Consider the following 27,962-nt stretch of genomic DNA (forward strand, 5'->3'; position numbering starts at 1 on the left):
AATAGTGACCTATACTTTCATACGTCCAAATCTATTGCGACTCAGCTGGATAGTGGCATAATTAGTACTTATTTATCTCATAAATATATAATTCGTCTAAATAACAGGTCAGCAATGTTAGATTTGTAAATTTGCAGAAACATTTTTTTGTTCTTCCCTTGCCGGGATTAGAACTCATGCTACTGAGATATTGTAGCACCGAATCGCCATACACTGTGCCCGACGTACTTGGCAATTCGATCACCTATTCTAGTTTGAGAGCTAAGGTGATTATTTTGGTTACGAATATGGTACTAAATAACAATAAAAGCTTCTCTTACATGAAAGTCAAAACAATTATATTTTAGGAGATTCTTTAACAGATCACAGTGGTATGAAGTTTTCTACTTTTGACAGAGACAATGACATGTTAATAGGAAAATGTGCAGTTCTACATGGTGGGGCCTGGTGATATAATAATTGTTATAATTCTAATCTAAATGGTTATTACCTGCCTGGGCGAATCAATTACAGTGTTAGCGGAGACAAGTCAGTGATATGGCATTCATGGCGTGGCGATAATTATGGCTAAAAATCGACGAAAATAATGATTAGGAAATACTGAAATGTTTTAATAAATTGTATTACATTATTATTATTCTTTTGATTTTACGTTTATATTGATAGATAATAAATATGTGATAGCCAACAAACACACCTGTTCATCTCTCTATCTTAATCTGATTTAATGAGATGAGGATTTCTGTCGACATCAGGTTGACAGAATAAGCCACTCACTCATGTCTGTTGAATTACACATACCAAAAGACTTAGAAGTTAACAACTATTGTATAAATCACCACACGGCTTTCAATATTGAGAAAAACCATAGCCCATAGTAAGCTATATAAGATCCAGAAACGAAAAAAAAAGATATAATCTAACCAGAAAACTAACTACCTAATTTAAAAAAATACAATAATCAAAAAACAAAATAATCCGATATACTCGACAAATGACAACAAACTAAATAACACAGCTTCTTACTTTTGATAGGCATATATAGAACGTGGCGGGGTTAAAGTGATCACATTTTACCAAATGTATCTGTATATATATATATATATCAGTCTAAAGATTTGCACAACGGTACTGATATAAGATGTTATAATACGAAAATGTTGTTATTAAATCGTGCTGACAAATATTTCGGCTCAACAAATGGTCTTCTTCAAGTGTCACAAGTTTTAACAATACTGATACATAATGTATAAGGTGTAAAAATAGATCTAATGGTGCATGAACAAAACGAACAGACACATTAGTTAAAAGTGTCACGAATAAAGGAAAAAAGTCTAACTCGGTAGGTCACATTCGTGAAATGGGAACGGAATTGAAGTTACGACATCAGAAACATATCCGATATCTTCTTTATGACAGATATTCCATAACAGTGAAACAAATCGTGATGGCGTCCGTAAAAAGATAACGAACTGAGGATTTCAACCTCCCAATGCCTCACTATTGGGAAGCTAAAATCAACTCATGTGTCGTAAAGTTTTGTTTTCAACCGATCATCATGGTCAATTTCTAGATATAAATCGATCATAATCAAGTGGCAAAATATGGGTACAGCATTCATCATTGTGTTACAATTTTGAAAGAAACAATTTCGCGTGTCTAACGTCAGAAAATTTTGATGTCACATATTTTTGTCGTTCAATGTTTATACAAACAATTTCAAAATTTCACATGGGCAATGTTAGCATACAGGGAGAAATTCTCCAAAATCCATTAATAATAATACAAAATAAGTCCCCATAAGAAAAACAAATAGTGAATATTACACGATATCTTTATTTCAATATTCATTTTATATTCCGTATAAATCAGAAAACCAGAAAAACTGTTGTAATCATGCTCTAAACGTTCTGACCCCCCGTCCGAATCTCTCACCCAAACACTGTCATTCACGTCCAGATCGGTAATTACTGACATGGTACCGCTTTCGTACCCGTTGTGATCGGCCCAGTTCTTGCCAATAGCTACTCCATTTTTAACAATCTCAACATGGATTCCATGGTTAGGCATTGACATGACTGTATTGGTGATAAAATACAATCCAGCTGCTGGTGCGTTAATTTTGACAACATCGTAAGCGACAGCATGATTGGAACTGACGTTGAAGTTTGTAGAAAGGTGAGTGTGGAACGCCACTGGAGTCTGTCCATTTGGTACTAAGAATCGGGGACTTTTATTGTTGTATGAATCGACTTTCGTAGCACATTCACAATCTGTAAATCAGGAAACGAAATATAAACAATAATTAATATTTTTAATTTTTAACGTGATATGATATTTATAACTAACCAAAGACTAGATATACTCATAAACAACTTTGATCAAACTCCTGTTAACCATAGAACGGATTGACATTCGAATAACTACATAGATAGCTAAAAACAAAAAGGGATAAAGTAACGAGTGGATTAAAGAGTGACTATCGCTGATTTATCTGTTAAAACGTTTACTCTTAGGTAACAACAAACTTTTGCTACGCTTACTTACTTTTTTGTTTCATTAGTGTTAGTTCTTCTTTCAGCGTTGAAACTTCTTTCTTCATTTCATCTAAAAAAACAAGTTATTAAAATAATTATTATTTCTGCTTACCTTTGGCATTCATTCATGTACCATATACAATTATACACTTATACAACTTTAATATCATACGGGTTCATATTTATAGTCGCACCAGAAGCTACACTACAACTGTATGACATATATTTTCCATTCATTTTATTATATACGATAACTTAACCATCATAATTGTAAGACGACCCTCTTCTATGTCAGTTTTAATTGGCATCTAGAAGAAACGTTTTTCAGCATCTAAGCTTGGGTAATATTTAGGGAAAGATTTCAATTCATAGTTGTTTGAAGAAAATATTTGAGATTTCCGATTATTCATTACGCTCAAGCCCATCATATAATATATGTACAGTGTCTTCTAGGTTTCCAATTTTGTTCTCGACATTTGCCATGCAGCATCAACGCTTCGATATTTTTTTTCTTTGGAGCGCTGTCGCTTTCATACTCCTAAGGTTTTTCTCCCTGTGTATAACAGTCGTTTCGGCTTTTTTTTAACTTAATGTTTGCCTGTCACCACATTGAATATACTTGTTCTGCAAAAAATATGCAATCCCACTGTTTGTTAAAAAATTTCTGCACTGTGTAATTGTTTTTTTTTTTGTGTGTATAAAAGTTTCCTAACAAACTTTTACCATGTCCATCCAAAATCCACTTGATTTATTAATACATGCCGTTTGGAAAATTATGTTTGTTAAGATCAAAATAAAGTTTCTATTTACCGTATGCAGATTTAATCGCATGTAGTACATCTTCTTGATCTTTTGTCGTGATAGCATCGGATACTAATATCCAACTTACACAGGAAAAAAACACAACAGAGGTCATACTGAACTACTTATCAAAGTTTGTACATGTAGTATGTTGATAAGAATCGTCCTCACACAATATGCATGGTTTCAAGTTGATTATGTTCCTGAGATAACTAATACAGACTTAAGGTTATCATTACAAGGTTAAAATTAAAACTTGTTTTGGCGCCTTTTATAGCTAACTATGCGATATTGTGTATTGTTGCAGGTTGTACGGTGACTGCAGATCAAGTTAAAAATGGTATGTTTTTGGCACAAGCTAGCAACAAATGATAAAAAAAACTATCGGGTAAACTTTATAAGTTTCTTTGGTACATGCATGAACATGAAGGTTGTAATTTTAAGTGGTTTAAGTATGTAAAATCTGTGTTTAATGACTCTGGCTTTTGTGAACTTTATAATTTTTACCGGAGCAAGTTGATTATAATTATATTAAAATTAATGTAAGGCAGCGTCTCCAGGACCAGTTTATTAAAAAATGGTTCTTAGATATAAACAATTAATCAAGGGGGGAATTTTATCTATACTTTAAAGAAGAGTTTTGCTTGGAACCATATCTGTTAAAATTAAGCGGGGTCATAGAGTAAACATATCTAAATTAAGGGTATGTAATACAAAGTTTCCCATCGAAACAGGAAGATTGAGAAATGTACTACGAAATGAGAGGATTTGTCCTCTCTGTAAAGCTGGTCTTGGGGAAGTATACCACTACATATGTAAATGTACCAACTGTGAAGTTAAGGATTTAAGGGGGAAGTTCATACCTCCATATTATTTAAAATATCCAAATGAAGAAAAAGTACTTGACATGCTTAAATATAGTAATGGTAATGTCTAAGCTGTCACTTTTTATTCAAAAGGTAGAAAAGATGCTTGTCTAATTTAAAACTGTAATAAACACAAGCTTATTTCTGAAGATGTATAATTTAAAAATGTATTCTGTTTGTATTATGAACTATGTTGTAATTAATATTGTGTATATAAATATGCTCCTGTTACGCAGTCTTCTGCAGGCCAGTTTTGTCTAATAAACTAATAAACTATAATTATAGTTAATTTGTGTCTCATATATATTCTCTTGTTGAGAGTTGTGTCATGGCAATGATACTGTATTTTCGCTTGTATGCCTTCACTCTGATTTTGTTATAGTAAATTTTATGCAATAATTATTTACGTCCGAATAATTTTACCTATTCAAACCTTATTACCTGTGAAGTTATCTAACATATATCTTAACGTAGGCTTTGGTTGTGTCATTTTGTCTATTTGTTCTGTGTTTCTGACAAAAAACAATGTAGGACGAATTTTTTCAGTACTCGTCGTGATATTGTTATAGAAAGAAAGAGATGTGGTATGATTGCTAATGAGACAACTATCTTTGAAAATTCCGATGAAGTGGATGTATGCAATTAAAGGCAACCTTTCAGCCTTCAACAACTAAATAGATAATACCATGTAGTCAGCTATAAAAGACCCCGACATGACTAAATGTATATAAATGTATGTTATTTGGCCTAAACAAAACCCTTCTTTTTGCTTTGTTAGGTTGAGGTGAATTCACTGTAATGAATCAGTTTGATCCTGAATTTAATTTATGCTGCAGTGATATAAAATCACTAGTGACTGTATTTTTGTAACTCTTAAAAAGTGAAAAATTGCTCCTTTTAGACAAGATATTACTACTCCACTCTACAAAACAGGTTATGCTATTTGTCCTGATTTATCTATCTTTGAATACAATCAGTTGATGCAGTCTGTGTATTCATTCGTCAGAAAAAGAATGCAGGTGTGTCGCGTTGTTTGATATTTTTTACAGACAGATGACATCACTACACGCAGTGTTGCAAGCTGTCAGGTTTACCATGTGAGTGTATCGATTTTATATGATTGATTAATGAACTGCATGCTAAATAAACTCATCATAGATACCAGGACTAAATTTTGTATATACGCCAAACGCGCGTTTCGTCTACAAAAGACTCATCAGTGACGCTCGAATAAAAAAAAAGTAAAAAAAAGGCCAAAAGGCTAAACGAGCAAAGAACAAACAGTTTATTGTCGTGTATATAATAAATAGTTTTGACAAAATTAGCAGACACAAAGAAACATTTGGAGAAACAGGTCACCACTCAATAAATACATAATTTGGCTAGCAACGACTTAGACAATTTTGGTAAATTTGTTTTTCGATTTGCACATTTAGTTTCCATAGTGAACTCGTATTTCACAAGCCACTTACAACAGAGGAAGGCTCATTTTATATATCCAAAGCCATTGCATTGTTATTTACAATACCCTTCAATAAATACAATCCATCTTAAACAGAGAGAGAGGGTCATATGATATCAGAACAGTCAAGGCATTATCACTTTAAAAAACAATAATTGAACACAAGCAATCTAAACCAATTTATAACTGATCAGGACTACCCAGAAAGATACATTATTTGTATTGGTGTCATCGTCACGCTTGTTGTTTTCCAGATATTGCTCTTGGCCTTTGAACCATATTTGAAAATCAAATCTTTTGGTTCTTTTTTTAATTTACACCTTAGTTACCCCAATAGTTCAGTCTAAAAATTAATTCTTTATGTTAGCGAGAATACAGAACAAGGTTTGATAACCTGAGTTGACAGCAATATTATGTTTGAAATTCAGGACCTATCGATATCGGATTCGTAACCCCGAGCTTTTATATGTGTATATATTTATATATGCATGTATAATTGTAGTGTACACTCTGCTCCTTTATAATCTGCTGCTGTAATGCTAGGTAGTTTTTAACATAGCGGCATGGTGAGTGTGTACTGTGATTCTGGTATATGGATCACTCACAAGTCATATTTGAAACTTTGGGTTTATCATGCTCCACAACTTTTGGATAATGATGGCTTTAATGAAATACGTTGAATGTAATTTTAAATTTATTGCAACATTTAGTTTTATCAAATCCACAATAGTTATGGAAAATAGTACACCAATATTAATCTTACACAGATAAACAGAAAATACAATTTAAGATACAATTTGATACACATGTTGCTTTAAAAAATTACTTGCACTTTCCGACAACAGCTTTTGAAAATCACACATACATGTATATAAAAAAACTAGCGTCATATTTATTTTCAAATAGAAGCAGTTTTCTTATATCATATAAGATATTCATTGAATATATTGTTTTAACATTGCTGATAAATTGAAGTATGGTATTAGATATCCTTCGTAGGTGAGAGGTCTAAGTAGTTCAACTACTGTATCACTAGCCTGTCATTACTAAGGTTGTGAGTTTGAATACAGCACGTACGTACCAGGTGCTCTCAATTCAATGTTAAATTTAAATTGATGGTGTTTTTTTAAAATTATCTGTCAACATTATATGATAAAAAAGATTTACATTTACATGTATGTTATGCAACAATATATTTTATCAACAATAACATGAGCTAGACACATTAATTACAAATTTAAAATACAAATTTCAAGAAAAATATCACTGGATGTCTTAAACGTGAGACAAATTAAAACTCACAATACCAAAAAGTCGCATTTATAAATTAAACTAATAACAATTAAAGCTAATATACAATGTTATGTTTCATAATTGTTCAGATAAAAATTGTACGATATATTAAAGACAGTTAGAACATCGCATTTTGTAATTTTTGAACATCAAACACAGCTAATATAAAACGTCTTTTTAAAAAATACGATTGTCAAAATATTTTCTAAATTAGTTAATAATGAGTTCAAATACAATACTGTAGTGATTCAAAGATATAATGGAGATATAAAAATGGTGAACGCCAGCTACAACTGTTGTCTTCACCATTAGAAATACTAGTAAGTGGTTTATGTTTTGTGACAATAATTAACGAAACAAACTTTACTTTGGGGTTCGTGTTGTTTATTCTTTTGTTTTCTATGTTGTGTCATGTGTACTATTGTTTTTCTGTTTGTCTTTTTCATTTTTAGCCATGGCGTTGTCAGTTTGTTTTAGATTTACGAGTTTGACTGTCCCTTTGGTGTCTTTCGTCCCTCTTTTACACAGATTCTTTTCAAAATAATATCAGGCTTTTCACAAATATAGAAATAATCCAAAATCACCAAAGGAAATGATATGCTTAATTTTAGAGCTTATATATGACTCCTGAAAATGTAAATAGTAAACTTATCAAGGCTGTTAAAATTATGTTATGGTTTATTGATAAATGAACCAGATGTTTTAATCTAGATCTTTTATTGCAGAACAGTCACGAGTTGTGTTACTATGGCGTCATAAATAAGTCATGTTTATGTGTTTGACCTCAAATTGTCATATCAAATGTAGTTCTTTGTCATAATATATGAGCATGAGCATTACTCAACATGCTATTCCTTTCAGCTTGGTCCATATATATTACTGGTACCACGATCTCGGATTCGTCTTCATTTAATATGTTTAAAACGTCATTCCCACTGTGTATTTTGTAATCCTGGTTTAGGTACTATTGCCTACAGCCGGGACTTCCTTCTGCGTCTTTTTCTTTTTTTCATCAAAGTATTCTCTGAAAATAAGCAAAACAAAAACCAAATTATAATATAGATATAAAAAGAAACACCTGACCGAACAACACTCACTTTATTTTTATCCTATCAAAGCGGCAGTCTTTCAAACATTTTTTTTCTGATCCACTTAAAATGAAAGCAGTATTTTTTTTTTTTACATTAGTATTGAATAAAAAAAAAGGGTTCATGCTTTATGCTCATTTGATGAAGCCAATGCACATATTACATGTAGGAAATGATATCATTTCAAAATTATATACTGTTATAAGGGGAGTTGGTACCTTGTAGTTGTATCACCCTTGACATCTTGTTATAAGTTATCTCGTTAGAAATCAAACCACATCTATCTATTCCAATCCTGTTTTGAAATTACCTTTTTCCTTCCTAGAATGTCCATGTATCGCATGCACTATATCACTATAACCTCTTTCAGATGCAATTATAACAGATGACTGGCCTTTATTGTTACATTTATTATAATCTGCTCCTATGTCTAACAACATCCTTACTATTTCTGTATGTCCCTCAATACAAGACAACATCACAGGTGACCAACCATCACTGTTACACTGATCATAATCTGCTCCTGTATCTAACAATATCCTTACTATTTCTATCTGTCCATTTCTACATGCACTCATTACAGGTGACCAACCATCCTTGTCACATTATTATAATCTGCACCTTTGTCTGACAACATCCTTACTATTTCTGTATGTCCATTCTTACAAGCGCTCATTACAGGTGACCAACCATCATTGTTACATTTATTATAATCTGCTCCTTTGTCTAACAACATCTTTACTATTTCTGTATGTCCCTCAATACAAGACAACATCACAGGTGACCAACCATCACTGTTACACTGATCATAATCTGCTCCTGTATCTAACAATATCCTTACTATTTCTATCTGTCCATATCTACATGTACTCATTACAGGTGACCAACCATCATTGTTACATTTATTATAATCTGCTCCTTTGTCTAACAACATCCTTACTGTTTCTGTATGTCCATATTTACAAGCCATCAATACAGGTGACCAACTATCATTGTTACATTTGTTATAATCTGCCCCTGTTTCTAACAGAATCCTTACTATTTCTGTATGTCCATTTCTACAAGCCATCATTACAGGTGACCAACTATCATTGCTACATTTGTTATTATCTGCTCCTTTTTCTAACAAAATCCTTACTGTTTCTGTATGTCCATATCTACTGGCCATCAATACAGGTGACCAACCATCATTGGTACATTTGTTATTATCTGCTCCTTTTTCTAACAAAATCCTTAATATTTCTGTATGTCCATATCTACAAGCAATCATTACAGGTGACAAACCGTACATGTCACATTTATTATAATCTGCCCCTGTGTCTAACAGCAGTTTTACTATATCTGTCCAACCTTTTATTGCAGCCACATGCAATGGGGTCATCTTATCATTCCTACAACGATGAACAGAGACACCATGATCAAAACACCAAGAAATCATAGGAAGATCACCATAGAAAGACAACAGAAGCAGCATATAATCCGGATAGCGTACATCACGTATGTTTGCTAATTGTCTCTGAAAATGTGTTTCGAGCCCATTCAAGTGACAAAGAAATCTCTCTCTGAACTTAGGTATGTTCATATTCCTGTTACAAAACACTTGATTGACTTCCCCCTTTGACCAGTCATCAATCATTCTTTGTATGTAAATTTGATGATACTTAGGAGGCACAATGGATATAAACTGATCAACATTGTCTTCATTTTCTAACAAAAATCTTTGTCTGATCAAATCACTATGTCCATTCTTTATCAAGCATTGGATTATTTTATGTCCGAAGTAGTACACAAGAAAGTCAAATATTTTATCATGAATAGTTTTGTATATGTTTTGTTCCTTTTTCAGGAATGTATGTATAAATGAGTTCAGTTCATCCTGTAATTTTAGCCTTGATGTTCCTCTATCCAGTTTACATGCCTCACATATGTTCTCGATTATAACTCTTGTGTCTTCATTCACCTCCCCTGTTAGAATTTCTTCCTTTACATTGTTGTTGAACATGACACATAACGCCAAAGCACAGTATTTACTATAAAATCCTTTGTCATATAGCTTGTCAATCTCTGCTTCATAAACTGAAAAAGGCTTTTTGAAGAAATCTTTGATATTCAGTGAAGGGTTTCTTTGATATAATTTACATAAAAGTGGAAAGCAATCATATAAATCATAATAATCTGATACATCAGGAGCTTTAGTTTTAAGATATACTTCAGCTATTGACTTCTTTTCAGCTTTTGACAGGCTAATGTTATCTGATAAAAGGTTACACACACATGATTTGAAAATTGATAAAGATTCGAATTTCTCATCCTGAAACACTTGTAATCGACATGCTACAATTATCTTGGAAAATGTGTTTGACAGAATTTTTGTTATTTTCTCAATGAATGGTTCCCAAACTTTCATGTCAGACTGATTAAAAGAATAGTTACCACATAAATCATCAATAACAAACAATGTCTTCTTTTTCGGGTTATAAAACTTTATAATGTCACCTGGGTCTCTTATCGGAAGTACATCGTATCCTTCTGCTGACATTTGTAAAGCCACATGTCGAAGAATTGCCGTCTTACCAACCCCAGAACTAGCAGTAATAGTGACATTACTGTTCTCCTTAATACATTTCAGTACATATTTGGCAGCTCTGGTCAATATAAACATCTTGTCATTCTCCTTCCACTCCACAAGGTCCTCCCCGATTTGTGCTGCAATTGAAATTATTGAATACTATTACGTATAATGGACTTTAATTTAATGATTCTGAAGTTCTTATGATAGTATTTTTTTTTTAAATTACTCCAGTTGTATCATATTTCATAACGACATTGTTCTTACATAGGAAAACTTTGCTTAGATCAATTTCACCTGAACCTTACATACAATTCACGTTAAGAATATAACGTGAAATTCACCTCAAACGAACTTCTATATTCAACTCACTTGTGAATTTCACGTGAATTGGGATTCACATGAATTTAAAGTAAAAATTTACGCATGAATTTAACGTAAACTTTTTCAAATAACTTTTCCATTAACTTACAAAACAACAAACTTTTTCATTATATTATTTAAATTTGAAGAATGAAGATGTTATTTGATTTAATGTATTTGAAAGATTTTTGAGTAACTGATTTCACGTGAGTTGACATATCAGGTCATGTGCGGTGAAAGAAAATAACATGAAATTCACCTGAGATATACATGAACTTAAATTCACGGTAAATTTGATTTGAGAGAAGTTGCCAGTGTAGGAGTCTTGTTTTATGACATTTTGTTCTGATTTTAATGATGCTTCATGACTATTTCCAGCATATATCTTTTTCATCTTGTAAATGGCTTCAATATCATTTGCCAAGGAATTTTTAGGTTGCTGTTTCATTCACATGTAAACCACTTCTCTCATTATATTACTAAGTAAGTCATGTTTGATTTCTAACGTCACAAGATGATAAAATTATAAAATATTAAAAAAAAAAAGAATCAGCACAAATAAAACTTAAAGCTGTTTGTAAACTTAATTAACAAAAAGAGGCTCCAAACAGCCTGAATCGCTCACTTGGACAAATATAAGCTATTTTGATAATTGTTTCAACTTAATTGCAATCAGTTATATTTTCCTCTCTGTAAATCTAATTTATCATCAGAGTATTACCTCTAGTATTTCAACCTAATAAACATAGCAGTATATCTAATATTCCGGCCTTATCAAGCGTGTATAATCTCTAGCATTGTAACCACCTCAGTCTAAAGAATTGCTTATTACATTCTAAATTCAAACTACATTTTTTTGTAGTCACCAAACAGTTGTTTCTAACTTTCTTTCCAACCTCATCTAGAGGGAATTACTTAATCATTCTAACCTTAGCACGAGATGATTACATCCACATTCTAAACTTTTCACCATAGAATTACCGCAAACATTCAAACCTTATCAAAAGAACTTAACATCTAACATTCCGATCTTATCACCTGATGATAACTTCCAATATTCCAACCTGATTACTAGAGAATTAAGTCTAACATTCCAAAATAGAACTGATCATCAGACAGTTGTGGCTAAATTTCTAACCTTATCACCAGAGGATTACCTCTAGCATTTGAATCTGTTCACCAGATATTCTCCTCTTTCATTTCAACTTGATCACCAGATGATTGTCTTTCGCATTCAATATTATCACGAGAGAACTACGATCATCATTGCAATCTGATTACAAGAGAACTCAATATATAGATATACGAAGATGTTGTATGCGTGCCAATGAGACAACTCTCCATCCAAACAACAATTTATTAAAGTAAACCATTAAAGGTCAAGGTACTGCCTTCAACACGATGTCAACCTATTTGCAAGAGCATTACCTCAAACATTTCTCTCTGATCACGAGATGATACCTACTGAGATGATACCTACTGAGATGATATCTACTTATATTTCAACCTGATCGACATAGAATAAATCTAAGAGTACAACCTGCTCAGCAGATGATTATCTCTAATAATCCAAATTGATCAGTAAAACAAAATCATCAGGTTTAAATCTGATATCCTGCTAATAACCTCAACATTATAACATGTATAACCTCATCACCAGAGGACTTTCTAAAATTCCCATGACCACTTATAGATTATCAATAACAATCTGACCTGCTCACCTTATTATTAATGACATTTCGACTTCATCACTAGAGGGTTATATGTACAGTTACACTTTGTTCAACAGACGATTTCCTTAAGATTCCAACTAATGACCGAATGATTATCTATAAAATTCCCAACTGATCACTAGATGATTCTCTCCAACAATCAAACCCAATCACCAAATCCAAAGGATTGCTATACTATTTCAAACCTGATCACCACAAGATTATTTTCACTATAGGATTATATTCAACATGGTAGTCTGACCACCAGATATTTAAAACTGTTTTGATGTCCTGTAATCAGATCTACAGATGAATATCGATCATAGTTTGACCTATTCTTACCTCTTATATTCCAAGGCACTGTATCTTTTAACTTTTCTACTTCCTCTGTCAGATCTGCATTTGCTGTTTTCAAACTGTCTACTGATTGTTTTAATTCCCTAATTTCATCATTTGAACGTTTAATGTCTAACATTATTTCTTGATTAGTCTGGTCCAATATCTTTGTTTTTAAATTATCACATTCCTGCTTCATTGATTGTCCACCTAATCTGCCGACAGCCTGGAAAGTTATGTAGAAATTGTTGAAAAATGTAGTTGTTCCAGAATTTACAACTAAATGATATAAATTGTATTTCAATAACACTTGTGGGTATGCTCAACACAAAATGCATCTAAATATTTTCATAGTTAGTATATTAAAGAAATCGTGACCTTTCATAATAATAATTTCGTATTTTTCACAAATAACATATAAACTTTTGACACAGAAATAAATCTTGCCGATATTGAATTTTGATAAAATACTGCAAATGTTTAAACATTCAAAACATGTAAACTTTGCAAACACTTCAAAGTTTATAAAATATAATTGAGGTGGTAGCGCCCAATTATCTCTTAGGAAATGAGAAATGTCAATTGTAATATCAGTGTCTACCGAATAATATTTCAACCTGATCACTAGAATTTTACCTAGATTATCAAACGATAACCTGTAGCATCTCGACCTGATCACCAGAAGATCACTTTCAAAATTCCAAACTGATCACCAGATGATTTGTTCATACATTCCACCCTGATCAACAATGAAGTTCCTGCTGCATCGTTATGTATATGTACCAAGCACATACCTCGTATACTTATACTTAACTATACAAAGCACATCTCTTCCAAACTTCAATGTGCGGGTACCAACCACAAACCTTACACACCTATATGTGACTATACCTAACAAAAACCTCATACTGCTATAATGACAATACTAAGCACAAACAGATCATTACTAAACAAGTTTGTACCACGCCACAACCCTGCCACGCTTTAATGAGCCTTTAATAAGCATTCGAACCAACAACTACTTAATGAGCCTTTGCCGAGTCACAAACCTTCCGAACTATAATTTGCCTATTCAAAGCCAATAATTTAAAGTTTTCAACACCTTTTTTAGGTCTTTTGTTTACAAAAATTTACTGTTGAAAGTATTAAATTTTTGTTTGCATTAAACGTATGTCTAAATGAAGACTTCCAGTGTAATTGATATATCACAAACTCAGGTAAGATTTCACCATGAGACTAATAAACAAGTGATTTTTGAATTCTTGTCTGTTGTAGCTATTGTGCTTTGTCTATATGTCTTTTTGTTTTTCGTTATTGACATATTTGTTTGTTTTTATAGTTATCAAGATTATAAAAAACTGTTGACTGATGTACCCATTACATTTACAGCACAGTGAGCACTGGGTCGATACCTCCGCTAATGGACAATCAGTTGCTGAGGATATCATCAACTCAGTATTCGGCTCCTTAGAGCTTGTGTTGCTTATTTGAACTTGTGCCGAATCAAAATAAAGTTTTCTTATCAATCTTATCTTCTTCGCATTCGGTAACGCAATGATTGATAACACTCCTTTTTAAAATTGTCCTTTTCCAATTTTTTAAATTATAAACTAAGGTTTCAACTCCCTAAGTCAAATTTGGCCTTATATGGATTTGTCTATTAGTTAGGTCCTTTTTGGTCATATAACTCTTCCATTGTTTCGGTTCTTATTAATCATTGGTTTTCAAATATTTAACTGTGAGCGTTCCGAATAGAAGTGGGACATTTAAAGACGTATCGAATATGTATTTGATACTTTGACGTATATGAACGTATCTATTGGTTTATATTGTAAAAATGCATGTAGCAATCGAGAATAGGGAAAGTTTAAAAAGTTGTTTTGTCTCTTTTATTTTTAATACCTCAATTGTTTATTAATAATTGTTTAATATATGTATTAAATGTGTTTATATACTTACTTCTTGTATTTCAAAATCCGGACTTCTGATATCTATTATTACATGTATTGCCCTCAAACTAGATGTTTGTACGATATATATTTACAGTACTTATAAAACAATTATGACAGCATGGGCAACAGCAGAAGCTAACATCTACACAAATTTAACAATCACGTGTTTTTCGTGTCAGTCTATATGCCTTGTACTTGTATATGTTTGATCACTCGATATTAAATCAGTTTATCCTGCAATTGGATGTTCTACTATACAGATACGGCCCTACAAATATCGCTATGCTGTATCTGTATACATACTATACAGATATTGCTCCAAAGCTCCGCCCACTGCCGGAACTGCCGGACTGAGTATTGTATTAACCTGCGAGACCTCACGATGTGTATTGCTATCGCATTCCAATGACGTAGCAATTGCGAATTAACGATTACTTTTATACGTTCTGTTTGTTTTCAAGCATTTCTTTATAGCAATAAGAATCACACCAATTTTCTTATAACATACACACATGAACAGCAGTCTTTTCTATCGATTTCAAAACTTGAATGTGTATGATTGTGTTACAAAAACAACCATGTCACTTTCAACATGCATGTTTAGTGAATGTCGAGTCTGAAGCGTAGGACAACTCGTACACTTCTGTTTCAAATTGGACACTGTTTTGTTATTTAATTTTACTGTTTAAATTAAATTTTATGTTAAAATAGATAATTATTCACCTTGAGCGATTTATTATTGTAAACCATTCGAGATTCTTTTTTTGCGAACCCGTCTTCAGCTGAATGTGTGATTACTGTATCGTATTTCTAAGCATGCCTCGAGGGGTTTCAAATAGAAAATAAATGCAAAACATGTGTTTTTGTGTCTTTCATAACACAAATTATATACAGAATTAATTGCAGGATAAAGACAATAACTGTTTAGTGTCTTCAAATATCAGCTGTATTTTTACTCGGCTCGAAACAGGTGTAAAAGCTCACTAAAAGCTTGCATACACCTTGTTTCCTAGCCTCGTACAAATACAGCTGATATTTAAAGACACTAAACAGTTATTGTCTATAGAACTACCCAGTCGTGATGTTGAAATGTAAAAAAAAACATGAAGTTAACGTTGGCTATATTTACGCGTACTTTAAATTTGCTAATTAATGAATCATTCAAAATCAGCAGGGTCAGATTGGTGACTGATAACAAATTAATACATCTAGGAGGCAATGCTTTTTTCAAATATTAAAAATGAAAGACAACGAAAATTCTCACCACCCTTTCCCTATTTGTTCCCTCTCTTATCTATGGTCACGTAATTGTTCAAATGACAAGTTGTTAAACAAGTTAATATCGAAACATTATTATTATAAGGTATCATCCAATTCTGATGAAAATGGTATAATTTTAAGGTACTTACTCCAGTTATATCGTTCCATGCTTTGATAAATATAGAATTATCTAATTTTCCCTCATCTAGGTGGGCCAGCATGTTTCTGTAACATTTTATCCTGGCCAAATCTGAGGTAGGTGTTGATTCATTGGGAGATGGCAGCATGTCATAGTCACCATTACACGGGGTTAAGTCAGCCAGGTTTCTGAGTAAAGTTATCATCAGAGTTACATCAAATGTTTTAGAATCAACTACATCTAGAAAAATATAAGATTATTAAATAATTGCAGTGTGAGGGAAATCACAATAAAAAGTATTTGATCATTAGAGATGATAATGATGGCGATGACCATGTTTTTCAGAGACACAGCAATTGCCAATTTCAAACCCGTTGATCTGACCCGACCATTGACCAATCCAATAACCTCTACCTCTCGGGGACAATACCAGAGTTAGTTAGTAAGAATTAAAGATACAGAAACTAAATATTTCTACAACAATTCATAATATGATCTCTTTTCAGTAAAAAACAAAGGTGTTAGATACGATATTCCATAATATGTCAGCGTTTCTAGGCTTTTCAAATTCGTTATCCGATTTTTATCTTTATGAAAATTCAGTAGAATTTTAATATATTTTTTCTTGTATCGGGAAGTTTTCTTTTACATACCTACTTAATACAGAACTCCAGCTTACAAAAACTAGTGAACCAAGGGTTCTAAGAGAAGGAATAACATAATTGCGTTTCGTATTTCACCTTTATCATGAACGCTCTGCTCTGGACGAAATATTTATTTTTTAAGTTTTAATCTGGAATAATTTGTTTCTCTTATAAATAAATGGTTATTCATTTTTAGAAAATTAGATAATTTTGTAATAAAAAAATACCGTACACAGAAGGTAACTTTGAATTGAAAATAAAATCATATTTTTTTTTATGCTGAATCATTTCTTGCCATTCTTTAATTCCAAGTCCGACATTTTTCTTATACACGTAGGTCTAATAATTGTTTCATAAGCAATCTGGTTAAAAGTAGAAATTTTGTGTAAACATACTTATAAAATTGTTGTAAATAAAAAGTAATTCCCTCAACTTACATTTCGTTTAACGTGATTTTAAATTCAGTTTTCAGTATGGTAAACAAAGGATTCTGTAAAATCGCCAATTATCAACCATTCGAAAATAACTTATGATCTGAACTACTACATATGATTTAAGGGATTTTTGACAAGATTTAATAGATAAATTAGATAATTTAAAAGACGAAAATCCAAGTCAATATTGGGCACTGCTTCATGAGTTATCAGATACAAATAGGGAGAATACCACATCTGATGTGTCAACAGATGCTTGGTTTTCTTATTTTAAAAATTTAAATGAAAAAGACACTAATGCATCCTGTGATTATTTAAAAGATAAGATAAAAGACATGGAAAGAGAAAAAATATTTACTGAATTTGATAATTTGATTTCAAAAGCAGAAATAGAAAAAGCGATTAGTACACTTAAAAATAAAAAAGCCAGTGGTTTTGACTCAATTTTAAATGAAATGTTAAAGTCCAGTCAAATATATTTAGTTTCTTGTTTTCAAAAATTGTTTAATAGTATCTTAAACTCAGGAAATTTCCCCAAAATTTGGGCAAAAGGATATATAGTTCCTTTATTGAAAAGTGGTTCAAAAGATGATCCTTCAAAATATAGAGGAATTACCATTGGGAGTTGTTTTATAGGCAAGTTATTTGTGAAAATTTTAAATATTCGTTTAGAGAAATTTTTGGCAAATAGAAATATTATCAAACCGGAACAAATTGGTTTCTGTAAAGGCAAGCGCACCAGTAATCATCATTTAGTTTTGAGAACTCTTATAGAAAAGTATACTCAACAAGGCAATACAAAATTCTTTACATGCTTTGTTGACCTACGAAGAGCCTTTGATACTGTTAATCATGATGGACTTTTTTTATAAACTGAGAAAATATTGGAGTCAGTGATTTATTTTATAACACTCTAAAAGATATGTATAATAATATTGAACTTTGTGTAAAGGTAGACAAATATTCTATGACTGAAAACTTTACATCTAACATAGGAGTCAAACAAGGGGATAATTTAAGCCCACTTCATTTAAATTTTTTATAAATGATATTCTTGACTCTTTTGATGAGACCTGTAAACCTGCTATTTTAAATTCCTTACAGCTTAATTGCTTATTGTATGCAGATGACTTAGTATTAATGTCAGAAACAGCTAATGGTCTACAGAGGTGTATTGATAAACTATATAATTACTGTGATAAATGGGGACTCCAAATAAATATAAACAAAACTAAATCAGTAGTTTTTAATAAAACAGGAAAACTAGATGAAAAAATATTTAATATTAATAATATACCTATTGAAAGGGCTAGGGGCTATAAATATTTAGGAATTTATGTGAGTGCAAGTGGAAGCTTTACAGAGGCTAAAGATGATTTATATAAAAGGGGATTGAAAGCTTTATTTAAATATAAAAAAAGTTTTAACTTATATAAACCTAGAATTAACACACTTTCACATATATTTGATCATACTGTGAAACCTGTGTTGTTATATGGGAGTGAAATATGGGGATCGTCAGTAATATATAAACTAAATAAAAATGAACATAATCTTTTTAAACTATGCAAGGACATGAAACAAGAAAGTATTCATGTCAAATTCTGTAAATTTTCTTTGGGTTTAGGTAAAAAATTCTACAAATATAGCTGTATTGGGTGAAATGGGAAGATATCCCTTATTTCTTGAAGTAATTTTAAATATGTTTAGATATTATAAATATATATTAAAGTCTGATGATATCCTTCTCTCTGAAGCCCTGAATGTCTCTAGATCACTAAATAGTTTAAACAAAAATAGTTGGTATAGTTGTATTGCTATTCTTATGAAATATCTTGATATAGATCTTAAACTTGTTAAAAATTCAAAGATGGATTTAAAATCACTAATTTACCGGAAATTAAAACAGACATATTCTTGTATTTGGAAATCTGAACTTTACAATGATAGACAAAATAAACAGCATGGAAATAAACTAAGAACTTATAGATTATTTAAAGAAAATATTTATATGGAAAAGTACTTATTAGTTTTAAATGAGGATGAAAGGCGACTGCTCACTAAGTTCAGAGTCAGTGCATATAAATTAGAAATTGAAAGAGGCAGATATGTGGGGCTTCGAGTGGAGGATAGAATATGTAAATTATGTAACACTGAAGTTGAAGATGAAATTCATTTTCTTCTTCAGTGTCCTGTTTTAGAAAATAAAAGATCTGAATATATAGATTACTTAAATAAGGTTAACCAAAACTTTAAAAGCCTCCCAAATAAATCATAATTAATATAGTTAATGTCATCTGAGGATAATGTTATAATTAAAAAAGTAAGTTTATTATTGTGTACTTTATTCAAAGAGAGAAAATTAATTCTAGATACAGTTTAGTCACCGGTAGTTTGTCCATCTATATTATATTGTAAAACTATATATATATATATATATATATATATATCTTTTCTGCAGAATTTATTTGGTTGAAAAAGACATCACTTTGTTTAATTGTTAAATAATCAATGTAATCAATATGTAATCATTTGTATGAAATTGAACTTAATTGTACTGCTCAAATTATTTGGCGTCATAATTGACAATAAAAAACTTTGTATTTGTATTGTATTGTATTGTATTGTATGATTGTATATGCTTCTTATTATAGGCATAGATAACCTTAGCCGTATTTGGAACAACTTTTTGGAATTTTGGATCCTCAATGCTCTTCAACTTTGTACTTGTTTGGCTTTATAAATATTTTGATATTAGCGTCACTGATGAGTCTTATGTAAACGAACTGCGAGTCTGGCGTATTAATTATAATCCTGGTACCTTTGATAACTACTTCAACAATAAGTAAAGTATTTCTCTATCATGTCAGTGATATGCTATACAATACCTCTGACTATAAAGTAATGAAATAACCAAAAAGGATATTCAAATGCCTGAAATAGGTACAATAAGCCAACACATTATTTTATGATTTTATGCTGTAATTACACGTTGTGCAGGGATGTAATTTCTGAATTAACTTTGACACTGATAAATACCAGGAAATCTTGGAAACAGCAAGTTCCACTGTTGCTGATTAATAATTCGTCTTTTCTGAAGTTCTCTCAGTTTGTTAAATTCCCTTTTCAGAGAGGAATCTAAGCATGCTGGAGCAAATTCCCTATCAAACAAGGCTCTTGCTGCACGAGGAGATATCCCTGTCAGTAGCAAGCTCATTCTAACATAGTTTTCTTCTTCAAGTATTAGACCAGATGCCATTGTCTTTGACTGTAAAAAATAAAATAACTTTAGTTCATATTGTCCCAACTTTCTTTCCGATTACAACCCATACACTAATCAATATTTATGATATCATAGTTATTTACAAACAGACGTGGATTCTAGCTCATTATTGGTCATTGTTTTTATATAACTGTGAAAGTACTTTAATTCGTAGGTATCAATTTTCGGGGTTTGAGCAATATTTACATGTTCGTGGCTTTTTAAATTCGTGGATTTTAGTTTTCTAAAAAAGAAAAATGAAAAATTAAAGCCTCTAAAGGAAGGTTACAAATAGTCTGGATTGAAGGAAATTGCAAAGTAAACATTGACCCGTGTAAATCGTAGTGACAACACTAATTAACCCAAGATAAAGTGATCAACAGATTAAGGACCATCATATGTGTTAATTAGGCCATACACATGTCACGTAAAGAAATCAGTTTCAAAAACAAATGCTATAAACGTATCTTGAATTGTCAAATAATTCTTATCAAAATAAAGTCCAGCATGAAATTATTATTTCCCATATGTACAAGAACTATGAGGCTATAAAATGAAAACTACAAAAGTCGAATTGCGTAAAAATGGGGAAACGAAACTTATAGAGTTGTATACAGTATTGTTGATTTTTTCAGTGTTGTTTGGACTTTATCTGTGTCTCTTGTAAACATAAAATTAACTGCTTACATAATCACTACATATAATAGTATTTTATGAAGAAGCAGACAGCCTTTTGAAATACAGCAAATGGCTTGCAGTTTTTAGATTATTATCAAATTTCATAGCTAGCACCGTCATATTAAACGTGAAGTGAGATAGAAACCAAACCATAGTACATAAAATTGAGAATGGAAATGGGGAATGTGTCAAAGAGACAACAACCCGACCAAATAAAAAACAACAGCAGAGGGTTTATATAAAAGACCCCTTCTGCAGATTTCGTTTAGAGTGGGCTTTTTTGGACAGCTGTAATGCCGGGCAATATTCGTTAGGGACCGCAAAATTTATTTTATTGACAATGACACTGAAAATTGTGGGCGTTAAAATTATATATGTCTACATTGGCTAGAGATGTGAGGGAAATAATGGGCGTGCATAACACCAGTTTTAACTCGCCGCATTTCTGTGTCTGACCTAAGTCAGGAACCTTTAGCCTATGTTGCTCTTGTATATATTTTTATTTTGGTTCATCTTTTTATATATATATATATATATATATAACTCGTCTAAACATCAACCCAACAATGTTAGATCTGTAAATTTGCTTTCGCAAATTTTTGGTTCTTCCCTGGCCGGGATTCGAACCCATGCTACTGTGATATCGTGACACCAAATCGCCTGCACTGCAGCCGTCCCGCTAGACCACACGACCACCTGGGCTCTCAAAAAAAGAGCTTTCGGTGGGCATGTGTTACCTTTCCACGTCAGTTTTAATCTAGCGGCGTACTACAGTACATGATATATAAGGCATGAAGATGTTATTGTTACAGATCAGCTAAATTATCTATAGTAAAGGATCCTACAAATTAATGTAAGATACAGTCACAGAAAATAATTATATTCATAAGTACGTCTGAGTCAGTGACAACCCTACAACAGATGTATCCATCGGATCGCCATCAATGATGGTGATACATGGCTGTGTACATAATGTATATACAACTCGTCTAAACATCAACCCAACAATGTTAGATCTGTAAATTTGCTTTCGCAAATTTTTGGTTCTTCCCTGGCCGGGATTCGAACCCATGCTACTGTGATATCGTGACACCAAATCGCCTGCACTGCATATATATATAGGAGCATAGAATGACGTCCATTTTCTTGATATAACGATAAATAACATTGTGTTTCGGGGCATGATCGGGGCTCCCTCTAGGTGTGTAATTTCTTTCTGTGTTGAAGACCCAATACCATTTGGTTGAATTGTATATTTTGGTTGGGTTGCTGTCTCTTTGACTCATTCCCAGTTTGTTTTCTTTAGTCTATGCATATAGCCGTCAAAGATGCTACTGTAAAAACACCATTTACATTTGCGTCCTTTTACAGGTAAGATTTAATTGGAAAGTTTAAAATGTGTATTGCTTCATCGTGAATAAGATTTGTTTTAAGTATTCCTCCTGGGTATTGAGTAACTTATAAAACTGAGTCACTTAGGTTTAAAATTATACAAGTTTTCACATATTTAAGATTGTCAATTATAAGTTAGTAAAACGGTTTCTGTTAGTTTTCTAAGAATTCAATTTGGATTGTTTTACATTTTTCATGTTTGTGCCGTTTATATCAAATAATGGATTTTGAAGGCCATACAGTTGTCAATGATGGCTTTAATCCACTTTATTTGACCTTGATTGTGCCTCATTGCCAACATACCACATCTCCTTTTTTATATAGAGGAAATTATTCAGTAGCGTTCTAAAACCACACATATAGGCAGTTATCCAGTGTTTTAGTACGTCCGACCCGTTGCTTTCAAGTCTTGTGTAAGAACAACAAACTTTTGGTTTAACTATAGTGTATAGTGCTTTTGATAGTTTTGATGATGTCGTTTTAAAACTTATAACAGAACTGAGCTTTAACAAGATTAGTGGTTACGATGACCGATTCTGGAAATATGATTTATTATGCAATAAAACTGTGCTTTAAAGTTATTATCTTTTGTATAATACTATTTTTATACTATTTACATGTACCTGTACTTACATGTTGTACCAGTATTATTGGCGTTAATGTTTTTATTTTAATTTTCATTTTGGCGCAAATTTACTGAATATATATAGTATCTGCGAAATAAAAAAAGTAAACACTGACCACTGAACCATGAAAATGAGGTCAAGTGCAGATGACAACTGCAAGTTGGGAGGTATACACCTTACAATCATTCCATATATAAAAAATAGAAGACCTATTGCTTATAGTATCTGCGATATATGACCACAAACACTTTACTTTGTTCACTGATCCATGAAAAGGTCAAGATCAATTAAAAACCTTGTGGCAGGCATGGGGACGTTGTATGATACGCAGATACCAAATATAGTTATTATTTTACTTATAAGAGAGAAATTAACAATATCAAAAAATCTTAAATTCTTTTTCAAGTACTCATTCAACCATGTGGCGTAGCTAGACTGATAATAATCTGCACGCAGAAGTTGCTGAGCTTAGCAAGGCAAATGATTTCTCCGAGCGAAGCGAGGCGTAAAACCTTTTTGGACCCTTTTTTGCAGAAAATGAATCTTTCTTCGATCCAATATGGTTAATTTTGAAGGAAGTATGAACAGTTGAGTGTTTTGCTATATATCAAATCAAAGACCCAATACTGACTAAAAAAAACTAAAACCTTTGCAGTGCTCGCCAATTTTTTATGCTTCAGAGAAAGACAGGGCTAATTAACTTGATAATCTCATTACATATGTGTTAACATACGAAAACAAAGCAATTCAAACACTCAATTTTTAATTTGGTGATATATGAATGCCACGAATGTGACGTCCGTATGTGGTCTGACCGTATGTAAGAATAAATGTCAATGTCAAAATCAGAATGAACGTGCAGCAGTGCAATTGAAGAAAGTCTTTCTTGTCCCATGGTCGATCTCAGATATGTTGTTATGCGTTTCAGAGTGTTGAAGGAGCGCTCAGTAGTAGAGGTTGAGGATGACATGGTGAGAAGTATTTGCAGAATACAGATATATTTGGGCAAAGTTCTTTCGGCGTCATCGCCAATGTTGCACAGAGTCAGTCTGGTTTCTTAGATGGATAAATATCCCATCGCGTAACACACCTTTTAATTTCGAGAAGAAACTGATCTTTGGTAGGACTCTTAGGTGCGAACTATGCGAATTTGATGGCCCCGATTCAAACTTTTCAGATTGTTTGGAAGAAGCATCTGGGCAAGAAAACGTTCTTCCGAATTGACAAGACGATCTCGTAGTTCGTTTAGTAGATGGTCTAACAATTGTATAAACCGATGTTCGCACAACAAAACTGAACTGATAGAAAATACGGAAACCTTTCAGACAAATTGAAACACCTATATATATATATAATGTCTAAGAATAGCAACAATCAACATTCAATCTATTTAAGCGTGGATCAGTTTGTGAAAATAAACTGATACAGTTACTGAATTAAAATTATATAAATGTCTAAGAATATAACTTAAACACATCAATTAATACATTCAAAAGTTCTATTAGATGTTAAATAGAAATACGCAATATTTCGCTAAACAAATTAGCTTCATCAGGCGTGTGCATCTCTCAAGGTGAAATCGGATGCATGACATGAATTTTTGAATTTTGGTCTATTTTCTTAATACTATATGCAATAGTTCTACTATATTTGCTGTATGGAATGATTATAAGGTGTACATGTCTAGCTGACAGGTGTCATATGACCTAAACCTCATTTTCATGGTTCAGGGGTCAAAGTATTAAGTTTTTTTTAGTTTTGGTCTATTTTTCTAATACTATATGCATTATAGTTCAACTATATTTGGTATATGGAAATATTTTTTTATCTATATATATCAGTTGCGCAGGTTTGATTTGACCTTGACCTCATTTTCACGGTTCATTGCTAAATGTTAAGTGTTTGTGTTTTGGTCTGTTGTTCTTAATTTATAAGCAATAGGTCAACTACATTTGTTGTATTGAAGAATTGTTAGATGTACATAGATATAGGAAGATTTGGTGTGAGTGCCAATGAGACAACTCTCCATCCAAATAACAATTTAAAAAAAAAAGTAAACCATTATAGTTCAATGTACGGCATTCAACACGGAGCCGTAGCTCACACCAAACAACAAGCTATAGAGGGCCCCAAAATTACTAGTGTAAAACCGTTCAAACGGGAAAACCAGCGGTCTAATATATAAATAAAAAAACGAGAAACACGTAAAACTACTGTACATCAGATTTCTGACTTAGGACAGGTGCAAACACTTGCAGCAGGATTGAACGTTTTAATGGATCCAAACCTTCTCCCTTTTTCTGAAACAATAACATAACATCACAACATAGAAAAACACACGATAAAATATCAATTGGTGTCTGCCTAGCTTGGTTCATCTGACCTTGACCTCATTTTCATGGTTCATTGATCAATGTTTCATTTTCTTAGATAATGTTGAGTTTATGTGACAGTTATAATAAAGCTTTATATTTAAGACTATCAACATAATATCATTGATTAGTAAAGAAGGCGAGACATTTCAGCGTGTGCCCTCTTGTTATTTTTATTGGGCCATCTCGTTTTTGCACGTAGGTGCGTCGTTGCGTCAATAGTAGCTACGTCATGAAATCCTCATCTTCAAACGCATTGACTGTTCGTTATATAGCGATAGTCTATACACATGTCTTCGTTAAATGGCTTATGATGTATGAAAAAAAAAAATGATTTGTAAATCCAAAAGATATTTCAATGGGCAAACTATTTTCTCCATGATTTTGTAATGTGTTATAGTCTGCGTGATATGCAGAATTTTCTTTAATATTCTATTTTTAGGATATTTGTTTACGAAATATAAGTTAAAAAAGTAAATTATGGTCAGACCGGTTCTTTTTATGTTAGTGTAAACACACTGGATTAAATAAGATCGATCTCGTCATGTAAGGATACAGTATTTATTTTCAAATACTTCCAGAACTTAACTAGTATTAGACTCTTATAAATAAGTATAACTAAGTTCGGGTACATGCATGCTTAGTTTATCAAATGTGAATCAAACCTGAAAATTTCGCGTGTCAAAAATATTTTTGTAACTTGACTTTCGTAACTCGCAACTCGACTTTTGTAACTCGGAACTCGACTTTTGTAACTCGCAATTCGACTTTTGTAACTCGCAACTCGACTTTCTTAACTCGCAACTCGACTTTTCTAACTCGCAATTCGACTTTCTTAACTCGCATCTCGACTTTTATAACTCGCAACTCGACTTTTTTAACTCGCAACTCGACTTTTGTAACTCGCAACTCGACTTTTGTAACTCAAAACTCGACTTTCGTAACTCGCAACTCGACTTTCGTGACTTGCAACTCGACTCTCTCAACTCGCAACTTGCAACTCGACGATAAGAAACCCACAAATCTGACTTTCATCGAAAAAAAAAATTCTTATGAGAATATTAAAAACAAAAAACTGTACAGTTTAGGTTATTAAAGATTAAATGGGTATAATCCTGCATGCAGTTGTAGTTCTGTGACTGCATTCTCAGATTCGATGTTATTCAATACATTTTCTAGATCATATCAGTAGTCATCAAACCTTCATGGGATCTTTCCATGTCTTGATTTGGACAATGGTTGTTTTATTGACACTTAAACTCGTGGATAAAGTCATCCACGAAAACCACGAAAATTGGTACCCCACGAATAAAAGTACTTTCACAGTAATATAAATCAAGACTGCTACACTTCTCATGCCAATCCAGTTATCTGTTTAATAACTAGGTAGCGTATTCAATTTAAGTCCAAGACCATTTTCTGGGTCTGCTAGGGGATGGGGTTGTGGCTGTGGTTATAAGTGGATGCCGGAAGGGATGCAAAGACTGATAACACAATTGTGGATACGTACATTCATAATGCATCATCATTCACCCTTTTGTTAATTAAACAAATATTGCTGATTTTGATATGAAAATGTAAAATCAATCATGCAAACCAGTCTAAATTATTCAATTCTTATTGTTACATGAAAGAGACTTTCTCTTTCTATGCCCTTTATCACACTCTAAAAATTGTGTTTAGAGCCTAAACACTTTCCTAAACACATTTGTGAAACCGATTTTTGACATGTTTTAAATCTAAACATGTTTAATATTTAATGTGCTAACAGCCTAAACGTGTCAAGCTATAAAGTGCTTAGACTGTAAACATGTTTAGATGTAAAGTGTTTAGACTAGAAACATGTTTTGCTAAAATGTGCTTAGACTGTAAACATGTTTAGTTGTAAAGTGTTGTATCTGGAAACATGATTAGTTCTGAAGTGTTTTGTCAGGAAACATGTTTAGCTGTGAAGTGTTTTGAATGTAAACATGTTTAGACCATAAAGGGTCGTGAAGAAACATGTTTATCGTTTTAGTACGATAAGCCGTTACTTCATTAGACCCCAAATAAACTAATACTCCGGAAGGGTAGACTGTAAAACGTATGATAGCTTTCAATACTACATGTGTTCATACCATCACAAAAGGAGCCAAACGCATCAAACTAAGAAACTTGAATTTCCAATTCAAATTGA

At 32.3% G+C, this 27,962-nt stretch overlaps 1 protein-coding gene and 1 long non-coding RNA gene across 2 annotated transcripts in view; both read right to left on the reverse strand.

Moving 5' to 3' along the window:
- Positions 1 to 1,816: 1,816 nt before the first annotated feature.
- LOC143051223 (uncharacterized) lies at positions 1,817 to 3,479 on the reverse strand. Its single transcript, XR_012970657.1, has 3 exons — positions 3,348 to 3,479; positions 2,548 to 2,607; positions 1,817 to 2,273 (listed from the first exon to the last, which is right to left on the reverse strand). It is a non-coding gene; the product is annotated as an uncharacterized LOC143051223 (long non-coding RNA).
- Positions 3,480 to 6,347: 2,868 nt separating this feature from the next.
- The window catches only part of LOC143052358 (uncharacterized), a 32,178-nt gene continuing 10,563 nt past the window's right edge, over positions 6,348 to 27,962 (reverse strand). The window contains exons 2-6 of the mRNA XM_076225366.1: positions 20,496 to 20,724; positions 16,389 to 16,618; positions 13,034 to 13,253; positions 8,358 to 10,753; positions 6,348 to 7,983 (exon numbers count right to left, since the gene is read on the reverse strand). Coding sequence (XP_076081481.1) covers positions 8,625 to 10,753; positions 13,034 to 13,253; positions 16,389 to 16,618; positions 20,496 to 20,715 — 2,799 coding nt within the window. The 5' untranslated portion in view covers positions 20,716 to 20,724 and the 3' untranslated portion in view covers positions 6,348 to 7,983; positions 8,358 to 8,624. The remainder of the gene's footprint in view (positions 7,984 to 8,357; positions 10,754 to 13,033; positions 13,254 to 16,388; positions 16,619 to 20,495; positions 20,725 to 27,962) is intronic.

Source organism: Mytilus galloprovincialis, chromosome 11, assembly GCF_965363235.1.
Source record: "Mytilus galloprovincialis chromosome 11, xbMytGall1.hap1.1, whole genome shotgun sequence".
In the NCBI taxonomy this organism is placed as follows: Eukaryota; Metazoa; Mollusca; class Bivalvia; order Mytilida; family Mytilidae; genus Mytilus; species Mytilus galloprovincialis.